At 50.0% G+C, this 27,784-nt stretch overlaps 1 protein-coding gene across 4 annotated transcripts in view; it reads left to right on the forward strand.

Moving 5' to 3' along the window:
- The window catches only part of nox4 (NADPH oxidase 4), a 428,930-nt gene that overhangs the window by 165,856 nt on the left and 235,290 nt on the right, over positions 1 to 27,784 (forward strand). For all 4 annotated transcript variants that reach the window (XM_072476467.1, XM_072476468.1, XM_072476466.1 and 1 more), the window contains 2 exons: positions 4,722 to 4,784; positions 18,714 to 18,774. In XM_072476467.1, coding sequence (XP_072332568.1) covers positions 4,722 to 4,784; positions 18,714 to 18,774 — 124 coding nt within the window. The remainder of the gene's footprint in view (positions 1 to 4,721; positions 4,785 to 18,713; positions 18,775 to 27,784) is intronic.

A 27,784-nucleotide genomic window follows, 5' to 3' on the forward strand; every position in this document is an offset into this window, starting at 1 on the left:
ATACAAGGGGCGATGTCGGGTGTGACATAATAACGAGGTTGTACCATAACAAAGAACGGGGAAATGTTGAACGATAAAACAAATTCCTGTAACGATAAGAACATAAACATATTAACACAGTGGTTGCATGAGTTCAATGTATAAACAGTCTCATAAGTCCAGTCTAGTAGGTGGGCGACGAATTCGGGTTGACCGCCTCAAGGGTAGGTCTGGAACCACCGGCTGAGGAACGGGCCTGGCCATGGGCGACGACGGAAGGGGCATGGTAGCAAGCAGCTCCACAAAGTCGATATCAGGAATAACAGGAGGGCACGGTGTCAGTGTAAGGTCTCGTAGCGAGCGTGGAAGTAGGCGAAGAGCCTGGCGATTGCGCCTACGAACGGATCCATCAGGCATGCGAGCCAGGAACGAGCGGGGAGCCACGCGTCGGAGAACTTCGGCAGGTGCTGACCAGCCACCTTCTGGTAGGTGGATGCGGACTTCGTCTCCAGGGCGGGAAGATCAGTTGCCCGTGTGTCATATGACCTCTTCTGGCGACCGCGCTGCAGTTGCATCCTGTGCAGTACCGGAGCATGGTCGATTGTGGGTGCCAAAATGGAAGGCGCAGTGGTCCTGAGGGCGCGACCCATCAACAGCTGGGCTGGTGATAGACCAGTGGCTAGTGGGGCCGAGCGATAGGCCAGAAGGGCGAGGCAGAAATCCGATCCGGCAGCAGCAGCCTTGACAATGTGAACGCCCTTCTCCGCCTTTCCATTGGACTGGGGGTGCAGAGGGCTAGATGTCACGTGTGTGAAGCCATACGAGGCAGCAAACGATGACCATCTGGCGTATGACCTCTGGGTAGTTGGAGAAGTAGCCAACGACGATGACATAGTCCCTGCCGAGCGCGTGAAAGATGTCCACACCCACCTTCGCCCAGGGGGACGTCACCAGCTCATGGGGCAGAAGCGTTTCAGGAGGTTGCGCCGGTTGAAACCTTTGGCAGATGGGGCAGTTGAGCACCATATTGGCAATATCAGCACTGATGCTCGGCCAGTATACCGCCTCTCGGGCCCTCCGTCTGCACTTCTCGACCCCCAGGTGGCCTTCGTGTAGTTGGTCGAGAACCAGCTCGTGCATGCTGTGCGGAATCACAATCCGGTCCAGCTTCAGAAGGACACCATCAATGATGGCCAGGTCGTCTCGGACATTGTAGAACTGCGGGCACTGCCCTTTGAGCCACCCTCCCGTCATGTGGCGCATCACACGTTGTAGAAGGGGGTCGGCCGCAGTCTCTCGGCGAATATGGGCCAGACTGGAGTCGTCAGCTGGCAGATTTGCCGATGTGAAGGCCACCTGCTCCTCAACCTGACATACGAACCGCTCCGAATCTGGCGGCGTGCTCACTGCTCTGGATAGGGCATCCGCAATGATAAGTTCCTTCCCTGGGGTGGAGACCAGTTAGAAGTCGTACCTCCTAAGTTTAAGTAGGATGCGCTGGAGGTGAGGGGTCATCTCGTTCAGGTCCTTGTTTATGATGCTGACCAGGGGGCGGTGGTCAGTTTCAACAGTGAACCGGGGAAGACCATACATAGTCATGGAACTTGTCTAAACAGGTTAGCAAGCCCAGGCACTCCTTTTGATCTGCGCGTAGCGCTGCTCTGTGGGGGTCATGGCCCGCGATGCATAGGCAACCGGGGGCCATGAGGCAGTGTCATCCCGCTGCAGGAACACTGCCCCAATGCCGGACTGGCTGCCATCAGTCGAGATTTTAGTGGCACGAGAAGTGTCGAAAAACACCAATACTGGTGCAGTGGTGAGCTTGATTTTGAGCTCCTCCCATTCCAGCTGGTGTGTGTGCTGCCACTGGAACTCCGTGGTGGCGCAGAGCTGTCGTGTGGGAGGCAAGGTTGGGAATGAACCTCCCAGGAAGTTGACCATGCCTAGGAAGCGTAGCACTGCTTTCTTGTCTGCCGGCTGCAGCATGGCTGTAATGGCGCTCACATTGTCTGCATCCGGACAGACCCCTGACCGGGAAATGTGGTCCCCCAGGAACTTCAGCTCGGTTTGGCCGAAAGAACACTTGGCTCGGTTGAGGCGCAGGCCGTCTTCCCGTATGCGCGCAAAGACGCGTTGGAGACGATAGATGTGCTCCTGTGGTGTGGTGGACCAGATGATGACGTCATCCACGTATACGCGCACTCCTTCGATGCCTTCCATCATCTGCTCCATGATCCTATGAAAGACCTCGGATGCCGAGATGATGCCAAATGGCATTCGGTTGTAGCAGAACCTGCCGAAAGGGGTGTTGAAGGTGCACAACTTTCAGCTGGATGGATCGAGTTGGATCTGCCAAAAACCCTTCGAGGCATCCAGTTTCGTAAATATTTTCGCCTGGTCCATTTCGCTCGTGATCTCTTCTCGTTTGGGTATGGGGTAATGTTCCCTCATAATATTGTTATTGAGGTCTTTTGGGTCAATACAGATCCGGAGCTCGCCAGAGGGCTTCTTGACACACACCATGGAGCTGACCCACGGCGTGGGCTCCGAGACCCTGGATAGGACCCCTTGGTCCTGGAGATCCTGCAGCTGCTGCTTGAGGCGGTCTTTGAGTGGCGCAGGGACTCTGCGAGGTGCGTGAATGACCGGGGTGGCGTCTGGTTTGAGCCGAATTCTGTAGGTGTATGGCAGTGTTCCCATGCCCTCGAATGCCTCCTGGTTGTGGGCGAGGAGCGATTCGAGCTGTGCGCTGAACTCTGCATCCGGGAAGTCAGATGTGCCGTCTGGCGAGAGAGAGTGGACTCGTTGCACGAGGTGGAGAGCCTTGCATGCCTGTGCGCCTAGCAGGGAGTCCTTCGATGAGCCGACTATCTCGAACGAGAGTGTGGCCGTGTGTGTGTTGTGTGTCACCTGGAGCTGGCAGGATCCCATAGCCGGGATAACGTTCCCGTTGTAGTCGACCATCCTGCACCGGGACGGCCAAATTGGTGATCTGACCTTCATGGCGTAGAAGGCTGACCATGCTATGAGGTTGGCGGAGGCGCCAGTGTCCAGGCGGAAAGTTATCGGCGATCGGTTGACCGTCAGGGTGGCACACCATTCATCACCCGGATTGATCGTGTTGACTCGGTTCCCGTCAATGACCGCAACACGGAAGGCGTCTCGGTTTTCTCTGTCACCGGTCTGGATGTTGTCTGGGCATGATTCGTAATGGGGAGGCTGAATGGTCCCTGCGAGGTTGTCGGAGTTGTGGAAGATTGACAGGTTGAGCTGCTCGACAGTAAGCGGCGTAGTGGCCCACCTTGCCACAGCGTAGGCATTGTCGAGTTCTTGCGGGACATTGCCGCTTTAAATGTGCAGCTCCACAGTTGCCGCACGTCGTGACGTCATGGCGTTCGTTGCGCCACTGCGCATGCGCAGTTCGGTCCTGCGTCGAGTGCGCCAGCGCATCACGTCCCTCAGTGTTGCCGTAGGTTTTGGCGCGCACGAGCGCGGGAGGCCTCGAAAAGCGCGCGAAATGGCCGCCCTCGTCCGGGCCGCGGGCCGGGAGGAACTCGATCGCCTGGACCCCTTCGGCCTTGTGGGGCACCTGGCTCGCCGATCCGGCCGCATGGGACCCCCGCCGCGCCGATTCGGTCACCTGAAATTGGGCATAGAGGCTAGTTGCGTTTTCGTGCAGGACACAGGCTTCGTTTGCGGAGGCTAAGGTGAGGCCTTTTATTTTTAAAAGCTGCTGGCGTAGGGTGCCCGAAGCGACGCCAAAAACGATCTGGTCCCAGATCATGGAATCTGAGGTGGTGTCGTAACCGCAGGACTGCGTGAGGATGCGGAGATGCGTAAGGAATGACTGAAAGAGCTCATCCTTACCTTGCAGGCGCTGCTGGAAGACATACCTCTCGAAGTTCTCGTTGACCTCGATATTGAAGTGTTGGTCGAGCTTGAGAAGGACCGTCTTGTATTTGGATTTGTCCTCGCCTTCCGCGAACACCAGGGAGTTGTAGACATGGATGGCGTGCTGACCTGCGGTGGTGAGGAGGATGGCGATCTTTCTGGTGTCCGAGGCACTCTCTTTTTCGTTGGCTTCCAGAAAGAGCTGGAAACGCTGTTTGATCAGCTTCCAATTTACGCCGACGTTCCCAGCGACTTGCAACGACTGCGGTGTGTTGACGGTGTCCATGGCGCAGGATGACAGGTTTGCGGGTAGGTATCAAATGACTCCTGGTATCATGAAGTGTTGGGTACTCAGATACACAGACGAACCAACACGGTTGCGAATGGTACAAAGCAGTTTTATTTCAATCAACTATTAACATAGTAAACTCTGGTACTCAGCACATGGTGAATGTCGTGAGTGGCTGGCAATGAGGTCTGTGCCCTGAGCCTTCCTGCTCGAGTGCCCAGGAAGTGTCGTGTTCCCTGTTTTGTACTGTGCATGCTCTTGTCTGTGATTGGCTGTCGTGTTGTGTGTGTTGATTGGTCCGTTGATCTGTCCATCATTATGTATGTATCTATGTGCTATGATGTTCACCTGAATATCATGACAAACACAATGTCAAGTTTCATATGTTTTGTTAGGAAAGGACATTAAGGGTTATGGAATTATTGTGCAAATCAGTGATGATTTAGTAAAACAGTTTTGAGGGTTTGAATGTCCTAATCCTGTTCTTATGTTTCTAATAAACAGAATATAATTATTATTGGATACACTAATTATTTTCTCTCTCTCCCTACACCTCCTTTAGTACATTGTTCTGCACTGTCCGAATGTGTCAGCATTTGAGAGCCACCCCTTCACTCTTACAACCGTAAGTCCAATCATTCTTTTATGGGTTTTTTTATAAGCAAGCCATTAAAGCAGATTTATACATTTAAAAAGCTAAAGATTCAGATCACATGCAGACTCTTGACAACCTGACCTTTTCTGAAATTAGGAATGAGAGTATCTTGGTTACAAATTGCATGTCTGTGGTGAAAATGTAGCAGCAGTATTGAGACTTCTGAATTAAATCAGTAAACTCCCTAAAATGATGTTAGTTCCCGGGGTGCTATGTGACTGGGCTAAAATTAAATTTAAAACAAATTTTGCTGATCTGAAGCACTTTTTGAGCCTGTAAATTTAATCACACATCCCTTTTAAATAATTGTTATGTTTTGACACTATTTGCAGTTAGGAAATATAAAAATGCTTACATATTGATTTTACAAGCTTTGCTTGCATAGAAAAAAGGTTCAATGGTGCCTGGGGACATTTGTCTCAATTTCAAGGTTTTCATTTTTCAATTAAAAGTTAGCAAAATTATAAACATTATTGCACATAGTAAATAAAAAAGGCCTTTGAAGTCTACAAACTTTCCACTGAGGAACTTGTGTCGGAACTTGGAGATTGGGCGAAATTCTCCGTAATCGGCGCGATGTCCGCAGACGCCCGGCGCCAAAAATGGCGCGAATCAGTCCGGCATCGCGTCGCCCCAAAGGTGCAGAATCCTCCGCCTCTTGAGCGGCCGAGCCCTAACCTTGAGGGGCTAGGCACGCGCCGGTCTGATTTCCGCCCCGCCAGCTGGCGGGAAAGGCCTTTGGTGCCCCGCCAGCTGGCGCGGAAATGACATTGCCGGGCGGCGCATGCGTGGGAGCGTCAGCGGCCGCTCACGGCATCCCCGCGCCTGCGCAGTGGAGGGAGTCTCTTCCGCCTCCGCCATGGTGGAGACCGTGGCGAAGGCGGAAGGAAAAGAGTACCCCCACGGCCCAGGCCCCGATCGCGGGCCAGGCCACCGTGGGGGTACCCCCCGGGGCCAGATCGCCCCTCGGCCCCCCCCAGGATCCCGGAGCCTGCCTTGTCCCACCGGTAAGAGAGGTGGTTTGATTCTCGCCGGTGGGACAGGCATTCCAGCAGCGGGACTTCGGCCCATCGTGGGCTGGAGGATCGCTGGGGGGGGCGGGCGCCAACCGGACACCCGCCGAATATCCGGTGCCGGAGAATTCGGCAACTGGCGGGGGCTGGATTCACGCCAGCCCCTGACGATTCTCCGACCCGGCAGGGGGTCGGAGAATCCCGCCCCATGTGAGGCTGTTCACTCAGCAGTTGCATTCGTGTAGCTGTTTTGAATCCTGTGAGTGTCCAGCTTGCCAAGTGTAGTGGTAGAAAAATACAATTTTCACATCCTTTGTTCTGGGATATCTTCAAAGATATCTGAAGCTCTGTGCAGGGCAATATCGTGTGACGTCGCGATCATTCTGAGGTTTCTGTGCTCGTAGATAACCTCCTAACAAGTAAATGATCGTACGTCGTGGGTCAATCTTATGGGGTGGGGTGTGTGGGGTTTGCATATCTATAATGGAATGACTTAGACCAGGCCTTTGAGATTGGCCAATTGGAATACGAGTTCCCTGATTAGTGGCCCAATCAGGGAGCCTCTTCTTTGTCTATGACAGGGAGTGTCAGGTCCTCTGCGCTCCCAGTGTAGACAGCAAGCTGAACGCACATGGTCGTACTGCTGTTGGTTTTACTAATAAAAGGAATTCTGGCGAAGGGACATCTGCCTCTGTGGACTTATTACATATAGGAGGGACCTTTGTTTTGATTTTGAAGAGGATAATGTAGTTTGTATCTAATGTTAGTGTTCAATAGTTCATTAGACAAATGTATTGAACATTAAAATAGATTAGTGATTTTTAGCCTGCAAGAGTTTATTTTCACCCTATTGAAAACAAATGCATCATGTGCTAACATGAGAAAAAGTTTGCATAGTGACAAGGTCTTGGGGAAGCTCTTGCTACATATGCCTAAATATTGACAGGGTCCTGGGTGTTTCGACTCCTATATTGTGTTGATCCTTATCATTAGAGTTGTGGAGGCCCAGTCATTGAGTATATTAAAGAGATCAATGCATTTCTAGATATTAAATATATCAAGGACTATATGGATCATCTGGCAAAATGGCATGGCACCCTGGATGTCTTGATATGTCAATGGTTTCTGTAGATCATCTAGCCCCACCTACACAAAGGTTTCTTGAAATATGACCCTCTATCTCGTAGTTGCAATGAGTGAGCCTGAAACCCTAACATACAATCCTTCTCCATCTACCCACAAATTTACATCATTCCTCCAGCCCTCCCTCGACCGTTGATATCCAACCCAAGGGCGGCACGGTGGCGCAGGGGTTAGCACCGCTGCTTCAAGGCGTCAAAGATCTGGGCTCGATCCCGCCCCGGATCACTGTCAGTGTGGCGTTTGCAAATTCTCCTCTTGTCTGTGTGGATCACACCCCCACAACCCAAAAGATGTGCAGGTAGCTTGGTCACGCACAATTGCCTCGTTAAAACAAAATTGATATCCAACCCCACCTTCAACCACTCGTCACACAGCCACATCTATCAAAAAGAACATAGGCATGAGGGAATGTGAGTTCTGATCTCATTCACGAGCCTTCAAGGCAAACCAACATGTTTATAGAGAAATCTCATCCTTGTGCCCCTTGTTGTGACTCACGTGAATGCGAACAAAAACATTTTACGAGTGCTCCGACACAGTGTTACCTCCTCACTTTTGACTGCATTGGAGAGAGGTGTCTACTGTTGCCCCCATTCCCTGGCTGACTTCAGCGGGTGTCCTCATGTCTCGCAATTCTGGTACAACAAGCAATAACATGGGGCTGGATGGGTAGCATGGGAGCACAGTGGTTAGCACTGCTGCTTCACAGCGCTAGGGTCCCAGGTCTGATACCGGCTTCAGTCACTGTCTGTGCAGAGTCTGCATGTTCTCCCTGTGTCTGCGTGGGTTTTCACCCGGGTGCTCCGGTTTCCTCCCACAAGTCCTGAAAGACGTGCTGTTGGGTAATTTGGACATTCTGAATTCTCCTTCTGTGTACCTGAACAGGTGCTGGAATGTGTCGACTAGGGGCTTTTCACAGTAACTTCATTGCAGTGTTAATGTAAGCCTACTTGTGACAATAAAGATTATTAAAAAAAGCTTCCCTGTTGGGTTTTAACTCCTACTTTGGAATTTATGAATACATGCATATTGTACAAGAGCAAAGAGATTATGATGAATTTGTACACTACATTACTTTGGTTGCCGTTAATGTATTACAGATTTGGGTATGCCACTACTATGAATAAAACTCTAGAGAGTATAATGTGTAAATTCATCAATAGATGATACCTGGGATGAAGCATTGCGGGGGGACTTGTATTACTGGAACTATTTCTCCTGGAGCAGAGATGACGAAGAGGACATTTAAGAGAAGAATTTAAAAAAAATTATGAATGCATTTGAGGGCTTTAGCAGGAAGAGATACCTCCTCTTGGTGAGAGTCAGCAGCAAGAGATGATCAATTTAAAATTGTCACTGAGAAGTTAGGAAAAGAACTCTTTATACAGAGGATTGTTAGAGCATGGAATATTTGCCAGAGAGAGTAGTTGAGGCAGAAGAATTGAAAAGAAGAATTGATAAAGTGTTTGAAACAATAGGAGTTAGTCTATGGGGAGAGAGCAGAAAATTTAATTTGCAGTTTTCTAGTGAAATGCCAACATAGATACAGACCGGAATTTTCCGGTCTTTCTCCCGCGCTGGGATTCTCTTGTCCCTCCGGCAGTGCACTGCCGCCCGCGTGGGGTGTCTTCAATGGGAAATCCCATTGACAGCGGCGGGTACAGAGAATCCCGCCAATAATATGCTCAATGGTTCCTCTGCCAGTGTTGTAAATATCTGTAGTTCAGTAACTGTGCCAAACGCAGACCAGGGGTTTTAATCTGACAGCTGTTCTCTTGGTTAGTTGAATTGTACCACAACGAAGCATAAAGTTTAGAAAAGCTGTGAAAATGTTACGTTTAGCCGATGTGCAGGGCGTTCATTGTGTCTTTACCCCAGAATGACAAGCCTTTAACAACTTGTTTATGATTTCCAACTGTTTAGCTCTTTGTTACGATATTGACACAGAATTTGAGTTCCAGCATCTGTGTTATGGGTTTCTAAGGCACAGGTTATAAGAGTTTTTTGAGGCGGGGGGGTTATCTGAAGGATTTAGAAATGCCATATTTTAGTCACTCAAAACATCAGAAACAGCCATTTTGTCAACAGATTTATCTTTCCTTGTGTCTTTTTTCTCCAGAAACGTCCAGCTTGTAGCTTTAACTTGAACAATCTTATCTGTTGATGTGGTGTTTTTCTGCTGATTTGATGGATACCCAAGCTAGGGTGCGTTGTTGAGTCAGAACCATATGTTGCGACAAGGTCAGCATGGATGAACATGTCCTTTCTTTGCCCCACTCCTGGTCCCATGGTGCCCAAAGTCAACGGACCTTTGTCTGGTCCATCAAATGTTCCACCCCACCACAAGGATTCCTGCCTGGCTTAATGTTTTCAATAATATTAAGTAAATATTTGGAAAATATTTTGTTTAATGGCTTTCATTCATAGCATTGTTATGACTGTACTTAATGAGCACAGATACAAATCATGCTACAGTATCTATATGGACTGTAAAGGAAGCAAAGCCATTTAACTTATCTTTTAAAAGTCTTCCTACTTTTATCTCTTAATTTTCCTCTTCATTGAGCTGTTGTAAAACCCGACACCTGCAGACCTCCGGCTGCCTCACTGAAAAATCACAACCTACTGGAGATAGGTTCACAATATAAATGAGCTTGGAGGGAGACTGTTCAGGGCCTATTCCATTCCCCCACCCATGGGAAAACGTCAGAGAGCAGAAACAGTGTGCTGTATTTTAGTGGGGGTGGTGGTGAATGCACTACTTGACAATCTCCGGTTTCCAACAATAAAGTCGCCGGAAGCCAACTTGCCCCATGGCAACCTGCCCTGCAGTCAGAACACGCTGTGAGCGGCTAAATTCGTGGACAGTGTGACTCCTCACTTGGGACAATGTCCTGCCCTTGGGAGCTGCCTGTTCCATCACGCCCGGCGGCACCAGAGTTCAGTAATGAATTAAATTACGACTGCAGGAAGAAGGCCAAAGAGGAACCTGGCTGCTCCAAGAACACAGGTCCTAGACATTTAGGACGGTGAGAGATCCCAGAGCCTGGAGTTGGGGGGGGGGGGGGGGGGGGTAGCGGGGAGGGGCCTGTGGGGCAGATGTGTGGTAAGAAGGGAGTGTAAGATCTTCGGGTGGAGGGGGGGGGGGGTGCCGCAGTTGCACGGATGCCTGAGGTACCCCACCCACTTCTTTCCTTTGTTCATTGCATTTACAAATATCCTGCCTACTCCTGCCCGACTCCTATGCTCACCATATTTTGGCATGGGTAGCATATTATTCAGGTCATTAGGCTCATTAATAAGTCTAAACTACCCTTATGCATTTACATATGGCAAGCGGACTGCAGATTTCAGAGCCCAGAACCGAGCGCACTCCAAGGGTGAGCTCAGGGGTGGGTAGGAGGGTGGTAGGTTGGTGACCTGACCTATTTTAATGACGTCCTACTCGAGTTGAAAGTCCACCCCACGGGGGGCACATCAAACCCAGCACAGATGTGGGATTTCCAGCTGTACCCTTCAATGATTTTATTTGCTGTCCTGTCTCAGTTCCTGTCTGAATGGGGACAGGAAAATTCTGACCCTAGTCACTTCAAGCACAACACTGGGTCTTAAATTGTAAAAGGATCTGCCTAAGAAGCCATTTCTTCGAGTGAATGGAGTCGAGGTTTGGAAGATTCTGAAATTGAGTGGAAGGTATATTGGCGAAGAATACATAGCTACCATTGGGAAAAAGGATATTTGTAAATGTTAAGCGATATAACTGGAGCTTTAAAAATACGTTCTTCCTTGTGTTATTATATTCTTGCATTTGATTGTGCTTTAGTGCATATAACTGTACCTGACAGACTAATTCCGAGATTGTGTCTAGCTTCTCATTTAGAGGATGCAAAGCAGCATCAATAAATATAAATGACTGTACAATCGGTGCTAGTTGGCATATCTGAGTATGCAGAATAGTCTACTTGCATTTAGAGGCTCTGTGTAGTTTTTCATTTCTGGCTTGAATGAAACTGCCCTAACCCTTTGCAAAAATTCAGTGGGCAGCTTTGCAAAAAGGCAGAGCCCTCGGCCTGTGCAAGCTCTCACATTGCAGTTGTCTGCCACCTGTGCTGGGGGATCTGGCCTGCGGTGCAAACAGATGATGGTGCAGCCTCAGCATATTAGAGGGCTGCTTCTACTTCAATTACTTCTGTGATATAAACATAGCATATTTTGTGTCAGCTGTGCAGGGTGTGAATATTTATTCTGTAATATTCATACAATAGTGGATTTTACAGTTGGTGTCGTGTACAGCAGCAATTATTTGCATCAGAATGCAACAGCTGGAAGCACAGGAATTTGTAGCCAAGAGCTTGAGTGCAGCTACTAAACTACCCGGGCTCATGGAAAGGTAATTGAACTTTATATGTTAGGCTACATAGTGGAATAAATTGCATTTTCCAGGTATGTAGAAAACTATGAATTATCATGTCTTAGGAGACGTGCGTCATATTGGGCCATAACTTACTGGAGGAGTGAATTGTAGGATCCTGAAATTAGTGGCCTAAGTACTGAGAAGGAAGTATAATTTTGAGTAAGTGGATTCAATGCTTAATCAAATACAAAAAGAGAAATACAGAGAAAATAAAAATATATTTAAAAATGTTAACATTTTATGTTTGTAAAACATTCAACAATTAAAAACTGAAGGAATGAGACACAACATTTGTAATGGTTAATTTTCAGTGATTGATGTGGCTGGGGGAGAGATCTCTGTGGAGGTATTATGAGGTGCTGCGGGAGAAATGAGGTGGCAGACTTACCCTGGCTGCACATAGAAGGTCATTAATCTTCTTCCGGCACCACAGCCACACCACACCACAGCTTATGGAGTGAGTTGATGCTCACAATCCCGGGTACAACTTCCCTGGCAGGGTTGGTCACTTTGCTGGCTGTACACCTGCCCCCCCCCCAATTGGACTGGGAACAAGTGCTGGGAAGGCGTTTAAAAGGAGTGGCCCACTGATTGCAGAGATTAAGTTGTCGCGGGGCAAGTGAATCGGAAAATTCTGCCATCAATCACGGCATTTGAACATTTCCACCAATACATGAGGACCGATAACATTGTTGCAGATTAAAAATGCCTGGAAGGAACTTTCTTTCCTGCGTAAATAAAAAAGGGAATTAAAATAAATCTGTTTCACTAATCAAGTTGTCTGATTTCTTCAATATTGTAAGCCATAGCTTGAAAGGGAATAGGGGAGGATAAGGAGACACAAAAAAGATGTTCTGATATGAATCTTATCAGAGCTTGGGGGAGAGTAATTTATTCCTTTGTAGGGCCAAGCAGTCTCCCAGCAATCAGAACCATATGTAAAGAGCCAATGGGGTTTGGGTTAATGTGCATGTCAATATACACCTCCAAACAAGAAAGAGCATAACTTTTCCTGCTATCTGCATATTTTGCTTCCTTCTGTCTCCAGGGCCTATTTTATAATAGATGTCAAGATGGATTTAATGGACTCCTGACAGCACAACATGAGTTCCAATCAAGAGAACTTCTTTCCCACATCTTACAACCAGAAAGTACCACAAGATATGAATCAGGGTGACATGACCTTAATGTCCTCCCGGAGTGAGTGTAGTCACTGCAGGACTATTTTACTTCATGAACAGGGGAGACAATTACCGTAAAGACCTCTCTTGCTTTTTATTGTGAGCTTATTTTGTGTCAGCCATGACTCAGTTGGTTGTATTGTTGCTCCTGAGTTCCACTAAAGGAGTACTGCACTTTTGGCTGAGCCAGAACTGAGCCCCTGTCAGCCTTCTAAGGTGGGTGTAAAAGATCTTATAATGAAAGATCCTTCATTTATGATTAAGAATGAAATATGTCGTAGGTTACAGAGAGATGTAGATGGGTTGGTCAGATGGGCAGAGCAGTGTCCAGTGATATTTAACCCCGATAAGTGCAAAGTTATGCACTTTGGAAGAAGAAACAGAACAAGGGCGTTTGTAATGAATGGCAGGACACTTGGAAGCTCAGAGATGAATCTTGGGGTACTTGTTTACAAATCCCTGAAGGCTGCAGAGCAGATGAATCGGGTAGTTAAGTAGGCATATGGAACATTTGCTTTTATCAGTCGTGGCTTAGAATATAAGAGCAAGGAGGTTATGTTGGAACTGTACAGAACATTGGTTAGGCCACAACTGGAGTACTGTGTGCAGTAGGGGGCTGGTTTAGCTCAGTTGGCTGGGCAGCTGGTTTGTGATGCAGAGCAAGACCAACAGCTCGGGTTCAATTCCCGTACTGGTTGAGGTTATTCATGAAGGACTCGCCTTCTCAACCTTGCCCCTTGCTTGAGGTGTGGTGGTCCTCAGGCTGAATCACCACAAGTCAGCTCTCCATCTCAAAGGGGGATGCAGCCTATGGTCATCTGGGACTAAGGTGACTTTACTTACTGTGTGCATTTCTGGTTATTTCACTATAGGAAGGAGGTGATTGCACTGGAGCAGGTGGAGAAAAGTTTCACCAGGATATAGCCGAGGATGGAGCATCTGAGCTATAAGGAGAGACTGGATAGGCTTGGATTGTTTCCTTTAGAACAGAGAAGGCTGAGGGGGGGAATCTGATTGAGGTGTATAAGATTATGAGGGGTTTGAGGGTAGATAGGGAACAGCTATTCCCCTTGGTTCAGAGGTAAATCACAAGGGGCCATAGTTTTGGGTGAGGGGCAGGAGAGTCCGAAGGGATTTGAGAAAAATATTTTCCGCTCAGAGGGTGGTGAGAATCTGGAGTGCACTGCCTGGGAAGGTATGGAGGCAGAAACCTTCAAAACCTTTAAAAAGCACTTGACATACCATCATATTCAAGGAAATACAACAGGTGCTGGTAAATGGGATTAGCACGGGATTAGGGGTGCAGACTCGATGAGCTGAAGGGCCTTTTCTGTGCTATATGACTTTATGATTCTACATAGAAGCACTACCTCAAATTAAGTCTCAGTTTAGATTGTGCTGAAGTTAGAGAACATACAAATTGGCATGCTGTGCAATTGTGGATATTTTTCCTGGACCGTGGAGATATGGGGCGTCATTCTCCAACCCCCCGCCGGGTCGGAGAATGGCCATAGGCCGCCGTGAATCCCGCCCCCCCCCGCCGAAGTCTCCGGTACCGGAAATTGGGCGGGGGCGGGAATCGGGCCGCGCCGGTTGGCGGGACCCCCCGCTGGATTCTCCGGCACGGATGGGCCGAAGTCCCGCCCAGAAATTGCCTGTCCCGCCGGCGCAAACCAAACCTGGTATTTACCGGCGGGACCAGGCAGCGTGGGCGGGCTCCGGGGTCCTGGGGGGGGGGCGCGGGGCGATCTGACCCCGGGGGGTGCCCCCACGGTGGCCTGGCCCACGATCGGGGCCCACCGATCCGCGGGTGGGCCTGTGCCGTGGGGGCACTCTTTCCCTTCCTCCTCCGCTACGGCCTCCACCATGGCGGAGGCGGAAGAGACTCTCCCCACTGCGCATGCGCGGGAAACTGACAGCGGCCGCTGACGCTCCCGCGCATGCGCCGGGAAACTGTCAGCGGCTGCTGACGCTCCCGCGCATGCGCCGCATTTCCGCGCCAGCTGGCGGGACAACAAACGCCATTTCTGCCAGCTGGCGGGGCGGAAATCCCTCCGGCGTCGGCCTAGCCCCTCAATGTTGGGGCTAGGCCGCCAAAGATGCGGAGCATTCCGCACCCGGATGGGCCGAAGTCCCGCCCAGAAATTGCCTGTCCCGCCGGCGTAAATCAAAGCTGGTAATTACCGGCGGGACCAGGTGGCATGGGCGGGCTCCGGGGTCCTGGAGGGGGCGCGGGGCGATCTGACCCCGGGGGGTGCCCCCACGGTGGCCTGGCCCGCAGTCGGCGGACATCGCGCCGTTGGGGGAGAATTTCGCCCCTGGAGTCCATCCTCTATTTTGGATATGGCAAGACTCCATGACAATCCAGGTACAAATGTGTCCATTCACGCACTGAAATGTGCCTCTGCACCCAAACGTAACGTGGCCCTGTATTTCAAAAGTACTTGATTGACTGTAAAATATTTGGGACGTCCTGTGGTTGTGAGCACACTATATAAATGCAAGTCTTTTGTTTTCTCAATAAAAACTTCGAAAAAATCATACTCAAGCTGTTTCTTGTAATGAAAGATCTTTCACTTACGATTAAGAATGAGATATGTCGGAGCACTAGCTCAAATAAAGTCTCAGTTTAGATTATGCTGAAGTTAGAGGACATACAAACAGCCATGCTGTGTGTGCAATGGCAGATATTTTGCCAGACTGCAGTTATGGAGTTCAATATTGCAGTGCATTTTTTAAATCATTTAATCAACTTGTTAACTGTAGAATCAACTTGAACCTTTAATTAGTATAACAAACTCCAGCTGTGTAATGGCTTTAGTGGAAAAGAATTGACATCTGTGTCATGGTTTTTCAATGAGCAGCACAGTTAAGGAACTGCATGTTTTTCTCCGATTTCCTCACCGTACTAACTCTACAACCCTTGGGAGTCTCTGGTCTTTGTCCCAGAATGTTGTTTTCTGCAAATTCATTTTGTCCTTTTGAATGTTTGCAGATGGCTGTAACGGTTAAATCAATTACTTAGTGTTGTGAAACACACCCGTTCACTCCTGAGAATATCACAACCTATTTCATACGTCAGAAACTGTGAGAATTTAACTGACTTTTCAACAAAGAAATTCCATTTTGCCAACTACTATGATTTTTTAAAATTAACGTAACTGTGTTCTACCTCGTCCCTTTATTATAATCTTTATTGTCACAAGTAGGCTTACATTAACACTGCAACGAAGTAACTGTGAAAATCCCCTAGTCGCCACAGTACGGCGTCTGTTCGGATACACTGAGGGAGAATTCAAAATGTCCAATTCACGTAACAAGCACGTCTTTCGGGACTTGTGGGAGGAAGCCGGAGCACCTGGAGGAAACCCACTCAGACACGGAGAGAACGTGCAGACTCCGTACAGACAGTGACCCAAGCCGGGAATTGAACCAAGGTCCCTGGCGTTGTGAAGCAACAGTGCTAATCACTGTGTTACTGTGTCGTCCCTAAGTGAGCGATACTGATCTGATCATACACACTTTTGCAGTAATCTGGGGCGTCATTCTCCGACCCCCCGCCGGGTTGGAGAATCGCCGGGGGCTGCCGTGAATCCCGCCCCCGCCGGTTGCCGAAGTTTCTGGTACCGGATATTCGGCGGGGTCGGGAATCGGGTCGTGTCGGTTGGCGGGCCCCCCCGCTCGATTCTCCGGGCCGGATGGGCCGAAGTCCCGCCGCTAAAATGCCTGTCCCGCCGGCGTAAATTAAAGTACCTATTTACCGGCGGGACAAGGCGGCGCGGGAGGGCTCCGGGGTCCTGGGTGGGGCGCGGGGCGATCTGGCCCCGGGAGGTGCCCCCACGGTGGCCTGGACCGCGATCGGGGCCCACCGATCCACGGGCGGGCCTGTGCCGTGGGGGCACTCTTTCCCTTCCGCCTCCGCCACGGTCTCCACTATGGCAGAGGCGGAAGAGACTCCCTCCACTGCGCATGCGTGGGAAACTGTCAGCGGCCGCTGACGCTCCCGCGCATGCGCCGCCCCGACATGTCATTTCCGCGCCAGCTGGCGGGGCAACAAAGGCCGTTTCCGCCAGCTGGCGGGGCGGAAATCCCTCCAGCGTCAGCCTAGCCCCTCAATGTTGGGGCTCGGCCCCCAAAGATGCGGAGCATTACGCACCTTTGGGGCGGCGCGATGCCCGTCTGATTGGCGCCGTTTTGGGCGCCAGTCGGCGGACATCGCGCCGTTTGGGGAGAATTTTGCCCCTTATATCTTTGCAAGCCATGGGCGTCATTCTCCGCCGGCGGGAGTCTCCGTTCTGCCGGCGCTCGGGGGTTTCCCGACGGCGTGGGGGTGCCCCACAATGGGAAACCCCATTGACCGGCCGGTGTTACGGAGACTCCCGCCGGCCGGTCGGCGCAGAAATGTGGCGGGGCGGGTAGGAGAATTTCGCCCCATGTCTTTGGTTTTCCTTAATGTACATCTACCGAGAGATTTGGAAGATTATTTGGTCTGGCTGTCGTACGTAATGTATTGTGCAAAGCGTTCTTTTGTTTATCAATTAGCAAAGTAAATAATGATGCAGCACTGTAGGGGTGGCATGGAGGCACAGCTGCCTCACGGAGCCGAGGACTCTGGTTCGATCCCAGCTCTGCGTCACTGTCCGTGTGCAGTTTGCACATTCCCCCCCTGTCTGCATGGGTCTCACCCCCAGAACCCACAAAATATGCATGGTAGGTGGATTGGCCATGCTAAATTGCCCCTTAATTTGAAAAAAAAAGAACTGGATACTCTAAATTTATAGGGGAATAAATGATGCAGCACTGTGTGAGACACCTGGAGGTATGTTGCTGTATGGGGATAAATGTAGTTCCTGATTTTGCAGCAGGACATGGGAAATTTCAAAATTGGTTTATTCAATGCTTTCAAGCCCAAGGCTTGCAATCTTTCTGAAATCAATGTATGTCCTCTAGCTACTGCTTTCCCAAGTTAACCATATTTGACTAATTATTATTGGGTGAGGTATTGGCTCTGATTTATAGCACACGTGTAGGAATTATAAGTAGAGTGAAACAATCTGAGCTAATGACAATAATCCGATTGTAAATGACCTGCTGCGCCTGCAGTTCATTAAAAACAAAACGACTGGAATACTTGACTTGTTACCATGTCCATTAATTAGGTGAAAATTGCCGGCGGTGATGGAAGTGTGAGCTATATTGGCTCCATTATATGCGATAACTGTTGACAAATGAGCTGTGCTTTCTTTGGTAGGTATGTCAACTTGGATAAATTATTCCCTGGATAAATTATTCCCTGGAATCCATTCATTTCTTTCTACTAGGTTTTGAGTTCTTGTGCCACTGGTTTGCTTTATCAATTACGTAAAGAAAACATATGATTGACTGGAGGACTGGTAACTAAATAGAGTTAATCTAACTGAGGTTTGTTCTGGTTTTTTTCTGTAATTGCCATTCATGATAAATTTGTAGCCACAATGAGTTTTGCGTTTCAGGGCTGACGGAAGTATAAATATTTGCTCCTGGCAAATCTACTTTTTCATTTACTTTGTATTCTGATAAAAAATGGGCTCTAGATGGCTGATCTTAGAAAACTACATCATGCAGATCATGCAACTTTTCCCTAATGTTCCCTGATGGCACAGAATTTGGGGACTGACCACCATTGGAAAGATCACAAATATGAATGCCTATTGATGGCACAGCACGTTGGATTTCCTTGATCTTGCCTTGGCGTATAATTTCTTCCGCATAAAATAGCAGTATCCCCTACCCACTACCATTTTCTTTCCTCCTATCCTGAATGTTACGGCTCCTTGGGCTGAAAGGCTGACCCAAATAGTTATTCACATGTGAGGCAAAAGAACAAAAGTCATGAGTGGGGTATCATGGCAGTGGCTGACTCAGTGCCTACGTATATAATTTTCAGTATAGCACTCGAGTAAGAACCAATGTTGGGCTATTTCCTTCCGAGCCCAGGAACATTTAAATTCCATTTTGGAAATCCTGCTGGCTTTTGAAATTTACCAATGGTAGTTTTGCTGAGTTTCAGTCAGTGAATAATTTGCCTGTTTTTTTTTTACAGCCAATACTGCAAAATATAAAGCAGATGTTTCATCACACAATAATTTCTAATTGGTTTATTTCCTAGAGTCCTACAGAAAATCGAAGAACATTTGGCATCCATATCCGTGTTCTGGGTGACTGGACAGGTAAGTCTAAGATTTTACAGCTGAATTGAAATATGGAAATATTATGGGGGCGATTCTCCGATAGGGAGGCCAAGTGTTCGTGCGGTCGTGAACGCCGTTGCGTTTCACGATGGAGCGAACAGGGCCTGGGCACGACCTATTCTGGCCCCCACAGTGGGGCGCTGCGCCAACCCGCGCATGTGCAATTGGGGCAGCCCAATCCTGCGCATGCACAGTTGGGCCGCTCCATCCTGCGCATGTGCGGGCAACATCTTACGCACGCCGGCCCCTCACCAACATGGTGCCGGTGTTCTGGGGCCGCGCGCGGATGGAGGTAGGCCCGGGGGGGGGGGCGAGAGGCTGGCCTGCCGATTGGTGGGCCCCGACCGAGGGCCAGACCCCATCAGAGGCCACCCCGGTGAAGGAGCCCCCCTCCCTCCCCCACAGGCCGCCACCCCCCCCCACCCCCAGCGTTCCCGCAGAGTTCCCGCCGGCAGTGACCAGGGGTGGACGGTGCCAGCGAGAACCTGTCGAGTCGTAGATGCCGCTCGGCCCATCCGGGCCGGAGAATCGCCGCTCGCCAGTTCTCCGAGCGGCCCGGTGCGCATCGCGCGCCGCTGGTTTCCGGGGGGTGGGGGAATCGCGTGCGGGGCTCGGGGCGCCGTCGCGCGATTCGCGTGGCGCCCCGGCGATTCTCCCACCCGGCGGGAGGGGGGAGAATAGCGCCCTATATGTTTCCTTACTCTTGGTTGCGATTTAATAGAGTCCCCTGTCGAGTGCGTTTAGCCGGGTGTTTCCGGTGCTCACGACGTTGAGAAAGACGCTGCTGTAATGATGTGTACATAGGTACGTCAGTGAAGGATTAATTTTTACACCTCAGTGTAATTCAAACACTAGAGGGCAACACGAGTTCCCAGTCTAAATTTCAGAGCTCAGGGAATGCTGGGTAGTTAGTGGAGAGTTAGCAGAGGAGACAGATTTATCACAACACGAGGAGTAGTTTAGATTAGAGAAAGAGTTAATACGAGGACATCATTCATAATGACTAGATTATAGATTACTGCTGGACAAATTCAATCTTGCTTTATTATTAATTATAGCTCAGTAGTGTGTGTGAACTTTATTTAATTAATCGTTATTCAATAAATTAGTTTTGATTCAATGCAAAGATTGGTGGTTTCTTTGTCGTCAACTCAACGGACCATTCTGGATCAAAAGGCAAAGAACAACATATTACCACCAAAGGTAATATAACACCTGCTATCTAACCGGACTCTGTTTCATTTCGGGGACCCAATGTGGAACACCCCGCCGAGGACACGCTGAGTCCCATTTCCTGCATTGAAGATCTCCACTCGCAGGAAGAGAACCATTTAAAAATGACGCCCCAATCTGGAGACCTACATATAAGGGGGTCATCGAGCGTCCCATACCCCATCTAATAAGGGCAGGACACCACTGGGCCCCTATTGGGATGCCCAGGTGGCACTGCCAGGGACCCCCAGTGGCATCAGGGCAGCACCCTGCCTAGAGCCCAACCACCCAGGAGTTCCCGATCCACTGCGAGACCCCGACCACCCCCCACCACCAAGTGCCGGTACATCTGGTCCCCGTTTGTGGAGACCAGTACTAACTGGTGCTTGCTTTAGGTCTCCGAGTCATGGGGGTTAGATCCCGCACCTTAAGTAACTCCAGCGAGTGCACATCAGAGTGCTTCTTATAGCCAGAGGATGGGATCCAGATTGCGACGCTTTGTGAGATCCCGTTAGATCTCGCGAAGCAAGGCGAGGCGAGCCAGGTAAATCCCGCAAGACACCTCTCGTGAGGTTTACCAGCACGTTGCACCCTGATTTAGGCACGTGCGGCTGCTAGATTTCGCCCCTTATCACCATCCAGAGCACTCTCCAAATGGACCCCCAGACCATTCCCCTCTCAAACTTACTTCTGGATCACCCCCCCTCCTCAAACTTCCTTCATCCTTTTTTTTAAAGATATATTTCATTCAAGATTTTTTGGCCAAACATAACAGTACATAGTGTTTCCTTTATACATCAATAAAACAATATAACTAACAATGGCCAGTTTTAAACAAATAAATAATATTTGAACAAAATCAAAAACAAAACTAAATGGCAACTGCCTTGTCCACGATAAATACTCTCCAAAAATACAATCCAACAATCCAATATACAATTACATATACCAAATACCTATGCATATACAATAACATCCCTGAGAGTCCTTCTGATTCCTCCCCCCCCCCCCCGGGTTGCTGCTGCTGTCTTCTTCTTTTCCATTCCCTCTATCTTTCTGTGAGGTATTCGACGAACGGTTGCCACCGTCTGGTGAACCCTTGAGCCGACCCCCTTAGAACGAACTTAATCCATTCCAACTTTATAAACCCTGCCATGTCATTTATCCAGGTCTCCACACCCGGGGGCTTGGCTTCCTTCCACATTAACAATATCCTGCGCCGGGCTACTAGGGACGCAAAGGCCAAAACATCAGCCTCTTTCGCCTCCTGCACTCCCGGCTCTTCTGCAACCCCAAATATAGCCAGCCCCCAGCTTGGTTCGACCTGGACCCCCACCACCTTCGAAAGCACCTTTGCCACCCCCACCCAAAACCCCTGTAGTGCCGGGCATGACCAGAACATGTGGGTATGATTCGCTGGGCTTCTCGAGCATCTCGCACACCTATCCTCTACTCCAAAAAATTTACTGAGCCGTGCTCCAGTCATATGCGCCCTGTGTAGCACCTTAAATTGTATCAGGCTTAGCCTGGCACACGAGGACGATGAGTTTACCCTACTTAGGGCATCAGCCCACAGCCCCTCCTCAATCTCCTCCCCCAGCTCTTCTTCCCATTTCCCTTTCAGCTCATCTACCATGATCTCCCCCTCGTCCCTCATTTCCCTATATATGTCTGACACCTTACCGTCCCCCACCCATGTCTCTGAGATCACTCTATCCTGCACCTCCTGCATCGGGAGCTGCGGGAATTCCCTCACCTGTTGCCTCGCAAAAGCCCTCAGTTGCAAATACCGAAATGCATTCCCTTGGGGCAACCCATATTTTTCCGTCAGCGCTCCCAGACTCGCAAACGTCCCATCTACGAACAGATCTCTCAATTGTGTTACCCCTACTCTTTGCCATGCTCCAAATCCCCCATCTATTCTCCCCGGAACAAACCTATGGTTATTTCTTATCGGGGACCGCACCGAGGCTCCCGTCTTTCCCCTATGCCGTCTCCACTGCCTCCAAATTTTCAGTGTAGCCACCACCACCGGGCTTGTGGTGTATTTCTTCGGTGAGAACGGCAACGGCGCCGTCACCATAGCTTGTAGGCTAGTCCCCCTGCAGGACGCCCTCTCCAATCTCTTCCACGCCGCTCCCTCCTCTTCTCCCATCCACTTACACACCATTGAGATATTGGCGGCCCAGTAGTACTCACTTAGGCTCGGTAGTGCCAGCCCCCCCCCCATCCCTACTACGCTGCAAAAATCCCCTCCTCACTCTCGGGGTCTTCCCGGCCCACACAAAACTCATAATACTCTTCTCAATTCTTTTAAAATAAGCCTTCGTGACCACCACTGGGAGGCACTGAAACACAAAAAGGAATCTCGGGAGGACCACCATTTTAACCGCCTGCACCCTCCCTGCCAGTGACAGGGACACCATGTCCCATCTCTTAAAGTCCTCCTCCATCAGCTCCACCAACCGCGTTAAATTTAGCCTATGCACTGTACCCCAATTCTTGGCTATCTGGATCCCCAAGTACCGAAAGTCCCTTGTTACCTTCCTCAACGGTAAGTACTCTACTTCTCTGCTCTGCTCCCCTGGATGCACCACAAACAACTCACTTTTCCCCATGTTCAATTTATACCCTGAAAAAACTCCAAACTCCCCAAGTATCCGCATTATCTCTGGCATCCCCTCCGCCGGGACCGCCACATACAACAACAAATCATCCGCATACAGAGATACCCGGTGTTCTTTTCCTCCCCTGAGTACTCCCCTCCACTTCCTGGAACCCCTCAATGCTATTGCCAGGGGCTCAATCGCCAGTGCAAACAATAATGGGGACAGAGGACATCCCTGCCTCGTCCCTCTATGGAGCCGAAAATATTCAGACCCCCGTCCATTCGTGACTACGCTCGCCATCGGGGCCCTATACAGCAGCTGTACCCATCTAATATACCCATCTCCAAAGCCGAATCTCCTCAGCACCTCCCACAAATCTTCCCACTCCACTCTATCAAATGCTTTCTCGGCATCCATCGCCACCACTATCTCCGCTTCCCCCTCTGGTGGGGGCATCATCATTACCCCTAGCAGCCTCCGTATATTTGTAATCAGCTGTCTCCCCTTCACAAACCCAGTTTGGTCCTCATGGACTACCCCCGGGACACAATCCTCTATCCTCATTGCCATTACTTTGGCCAGAATCTTAGTGTCCACGTTCAGGAGGGAAATAGGCCTATAGGACCCGCATTGCAGCGGGTCTTTTTCCTTCTTTAGGAGGAGCGATATCGTTGCCTCTGACATAGTCGGGGGCAGCTGCTCCCTTTCCCTCACCTCATTAAAGGTTCTCATCAGTCGCGGGGCCAGCAAGTCCACATATTTCCTATACAATTCAACTGGGAATCCGTCTGGTCCCGGGGCCTTCCCCGCCTGCATGCTCCTAATTCCTTTCACTACTTCCTCCGTTTCAATCTGTGCTCCCAGTCCCACCCTCTCCTGCTCCTCCACCTTAGGAAATTCCAGCTGGTCCAGAAAACACATCATTCTCTCCTTCCCATCCGGGGGCTGAGCTTCATATAATCTTTCATAGAATGCCTTGAACACTCCATTCACTCTCTCCGCTCCCCGCTCCATCTCTCCCTCCTCATCTCTCACTCCCCCTATCTCCCTCGCTGCTCCCCTTTTCCTCAGTTGGTGGGCCAGCAACCTGCTCGCCTTCTCCCCATATTCGTACTGTACACCCTGTGCCTTCCTCCACTGTGCCTCTGCATTACCCGTAGTCAGCAAATCAAATTCTACATGCAGCCTTTGCCTTTCCCTGTATAGTCCCTCCTCCGGTGCCTCCGCATATTGCCTGTCCACCCTCAGAAGTTCTTTCAGCAACCGCTCCCGTTCCCTACCCTCCTGCTTTCCTTTATGTGCCCTGATTGATATCAGCTCCCCTCTAACCACTGCCTTCAGCGCCTCCCAGACCACTCCCATCTGGACCTCCCCATTATCATTGAGTTCCAAGTATCTTTCAATACACCCCCTCACCCTTAAGCACACCCCCTCGTCCGCCAATAGTCCCATGTCCATTCTCCAGGGTGGACGCTGTTCTTTTTCGTCCCCTATCTCCAAGTCCACCCAATGTGGAGCGTGATCCGAAATAGCTATAGCCGTATACTCCGTCCCCGTCACCTTCGGGATCAGCGCCCTTCCCAAAACAAAAAAGTCTATCCGTGAATAAACTTTGTGGACATAGGAGAAAAACGAAAACTCCTTACTCCAAGGTCTACTAAATCTCCAGGGGTGTACTCCTCCCATCTGCTCCATAAAGTCCTTAAGCACCCTAGCTGCTGCCGGCCTCCTTCCGGTCCTGGACCTCGATCTGTCCAGCCCTGGTTCCAGCACCGTGTTAAAATCTCCACCCATTACCAGCTTCCCCGCCTCTAGGTCCGGGATACGTCCTAGCATGCGCCTCATAAAGTTGGCATCATCCCAGTTCGGGGCATATACGTTCACTAAGACCACCGCCTCCCCCTGTAATTTGCCACTCACCATCACGTATCTGCCCCCACTATCCGCCACTATGGTCTTTGCCTCAAACATTACCCGCTTCCCCACTAGTATAGCCACCCCCCTGTTTTTCGCATCTAACCCCGAATGAAACACCTGCCCCACCCATCCTTTGTGTAGTCTGACCTGGTCTATCAGTTTCAAATGCGTCTCCTGTAGCATAACCACACCTGCCTTAAGTTTCTTTAGGTGTGCGAGTACCCGTGCCCTCTTTATCGGCCCGTTCAGCCCTCTCACATTCCACGTGGTCAGCCGGGTTGGGGGGCTCTTTACCCCCCCGCCTTGTCGACTAGCCATCCCCTTTTTTTAACCAGCTCTTCACCCGGTTCCCACGTAGCTGTGTCCCCCCCAGGTGGCGCCCCCCCGCCCCGCCCACCCCACCCCATACCAGCTCCCCCTTCTCCCCAGCAGCAGCAACCCAGTTAACCCCCCCCCCCCACACCACCCCCGCTAGATCCCCCACTAGCGTAATTGCACCCCCCATGTTGCTCCCAGAAGTCAGCAAACTCTGGCCGACCTCGGCTTCCCCCGTGACCTCGGCTCGCACTGTGCGACGCCCCCTCCTTCCTGCTTCCTTGTTCCCGCCATAATTATCATAGCGCGGGAACAAAGCCTGCGCTTCCCTTTTGGCCCCGCCCCCAATGGCCGACGCCCCCAGCTCCTCCACCTCCCTCCCTCCCTCCCCACAACAAGGGGAAGAGAGAAAAGTTACCGGGTCGCAGGATTAACAACTTAAAAATCATCTCTCCTCTCCCCCCTTTTTCCCCCCTCTTCGCCCCCCATATTCGCCCCACCACTTTGTCACAAACGTTCTTTTTTTATATAACCCATTTATTCCAATTTATCTTCGACAATAAATGTCCATGCCTCATCTGCCGTTTCAAAGTAGTGGTGTTTCCCTTGATGTGTGACCCACAGTCTTGCCGGCTGCAGCATTCCAAATTTGACCTTCCTTTTATGAAGCACCGCCTTGGCCCCATTAAAGCTCGCCCTCCTTCTCGCCACCTCCGCACTCCAATCCTGATATACGCGGATCACCGCGTTCTCCCACCTACTGCTCCGAGTTTTCTTTGCCCATCTGAGGACCATCTCTCTGTCCTTATATCGGAGAAATCTCACCACTATGGCTCGGGGAATTTCTCCAGCCCTCGGTCTTCGCGCCATAACTCGATAGGCTCCCTCCACCTCCAACGGACCCGTCGGGGCCTCCGATCCCATTAACGAGTGCAGCATCGTGCTCACATATGCCCCGACGTCCGCCCCCTCTGCACCCTCGGGAAGACCAAGAATCCTTAAATTCTTCCTCCTCGCATTATTCTCCAGCACCTCCAGCCTTTCCACACACCTTTTATGGTGTGCCTCGTGCATCTCCGTCTTCACCACCAGGCGCTGTATATCGTCCTCGTTCTCGGCAGCCTTTGCCTTCACGACCCGAAGCTCCTGCTCCTGGGTCTTTTGCTCATCCTTTAGCCCTTCAATCGCCTGTAATATCGGGGCCAACAGCTCCTTCTTCATCTCCTTTTTAAGTTCTTCCACGCAGCGTTTCAAAAACTCGTGTTGTTCAGGGCCCCATATTAAACTGCCACCTTCCGACGCCATCTTGGTTTTTGCTTGCCTTCCTTGCCGCTGCTCTAAGGAATCCACCGCAATCCGGCCACTTTCCTCTCCTTTTTCCATCCGTGTCCAGGGGGGATTCCCTTCTGGTTTACCACACAGTGCTTTTAGCCGTTAAAATTGCCGTTGGGGCTCTTATTAAGAGCCCAAAAGTCCGTTCCACCAGGAGCTGCCGAAACGTGCGACTTAGCTGGTCATCGCCGCACCCGGAAGTCAAAACTCCCCTTCATCCTTAACAGTTAAGGTGATTCCAAACATTGTTTTTGTCCCTTAAGTTCAGATGCAGGCTGCAGCTTATTTTATCGATATGCGGGATATGTTTTAAAAATATATTCTTTCACAGTATTTAGCCATTGCTCATTCGGCCAGCGGGTATTGCCCACCCTAATTTCTCTTGAGAAGATATGCCAGGCTGAGGTGAAACTTGTTTACTGTAAAGTTCATGTAAGAATACTTGGAGAACAATTTCTAATGAAAAAATATATTTTTAATACATCCAAAGGATGTAGGCATTTCTGGCAAGGCCAGATTTATTTCCCATTCCTAATTTCCCTTGAGAATGTGGTGGTGAACTGCACTCTTGAATTTCCACGTGGTGTGGGTACACCCACTGTGCTGAGGTAGGGAATTCCAGGATTTTGACCCAGCAAGGATGAGGGAACGGTGATTTATTTCCAAGCCAGGATGGTGTGTGCTAGGAGGTGTTGGGTTTGCATTTTGTTTTCTTCTAGACACCAGAGGTCATAGGTTTAGGAGGTGCTGTTGATGAAGCCTTGGCGAGTTACTGCAGTGCATCTTGTAATGGTACATACTTCTGCTAGCGTCCACTAGTGGTGGAAGATGTGAATGTTTAAGGTGGTGGATGAGTTGTCAATCAAGCAGTTGCTTTGTTCTGGAAGGTGTGAAGTTTCTTGAGTGTTGTTGGTGCTGCAGTCATTCAGGCAAGTGAAGAGTATTCCATCACACTTCTGACCTGTGCTTTGTAAATGTGGATAGGCTTTGGGGAGTTGGGAGACGAGTTACTTGCTGCAGAATTCCCAACCTCTGATCTGTTGCTTTAGCCACTGCATTTATATGGCTGGTCCGATTAAGTTTCTGGTCAATGTTGACTTGTAAGTTGTTGAAGGTGTAGCCACTTAAAATGGCCAACTCCGGATTCAAAATGGCGAACGGCAAAGGATGATGGGAAAGTCAGCCAACAGGACAAAAACGAGCAGCTGCAGGTTGGCTGTGTATTTACCTCTGGAAAGGCCAGACAAGATCGATACCAGCAACCATCAGCATAACAAAACACCAGCCATCTGCATACTAATGAGCAATCCCCAGGAACAATAGGCAACATTTAGACACACAAAGCAAAACCAGACTCTTCGGCTCCAGCAGAAGCCTACACAAAAGGAGGTGAACGACCACCTCAAGACCGCCCATCGATCAGGGAACCGCTCCAGCATTGGAGAAAATCGAACCAAGTGATTGGGACAAAGTCCAATCACTTGGGACCAGGTACAGGGTCCGCCCCGAAAGGAGGGAAGCCCCTAGGAACTATAAGAATTGAGCCCCAAGTTCAAATTGCGCTCTTCCCTTCAGCTCTTCACCACCGCTTCTCCAGCTCTACA

Source organism: Scyliorhinus torazame, chromosome 15 (assembly GCF_047496885.1).
Source record: "Scyliorhinus torazame isolate Kashiwa2021f chromosome 15, sScyTor2.1, whole genome shotgun sequence".
Classification (NCBI taxonomy): domain Eukaryota; kingdom Metazoa; phylum Chordata; class Chondrichthyes; order Carcharhiniformes; family Scyliorhinidae; genus Scyliorhinus; species Scyliorhinus torazame.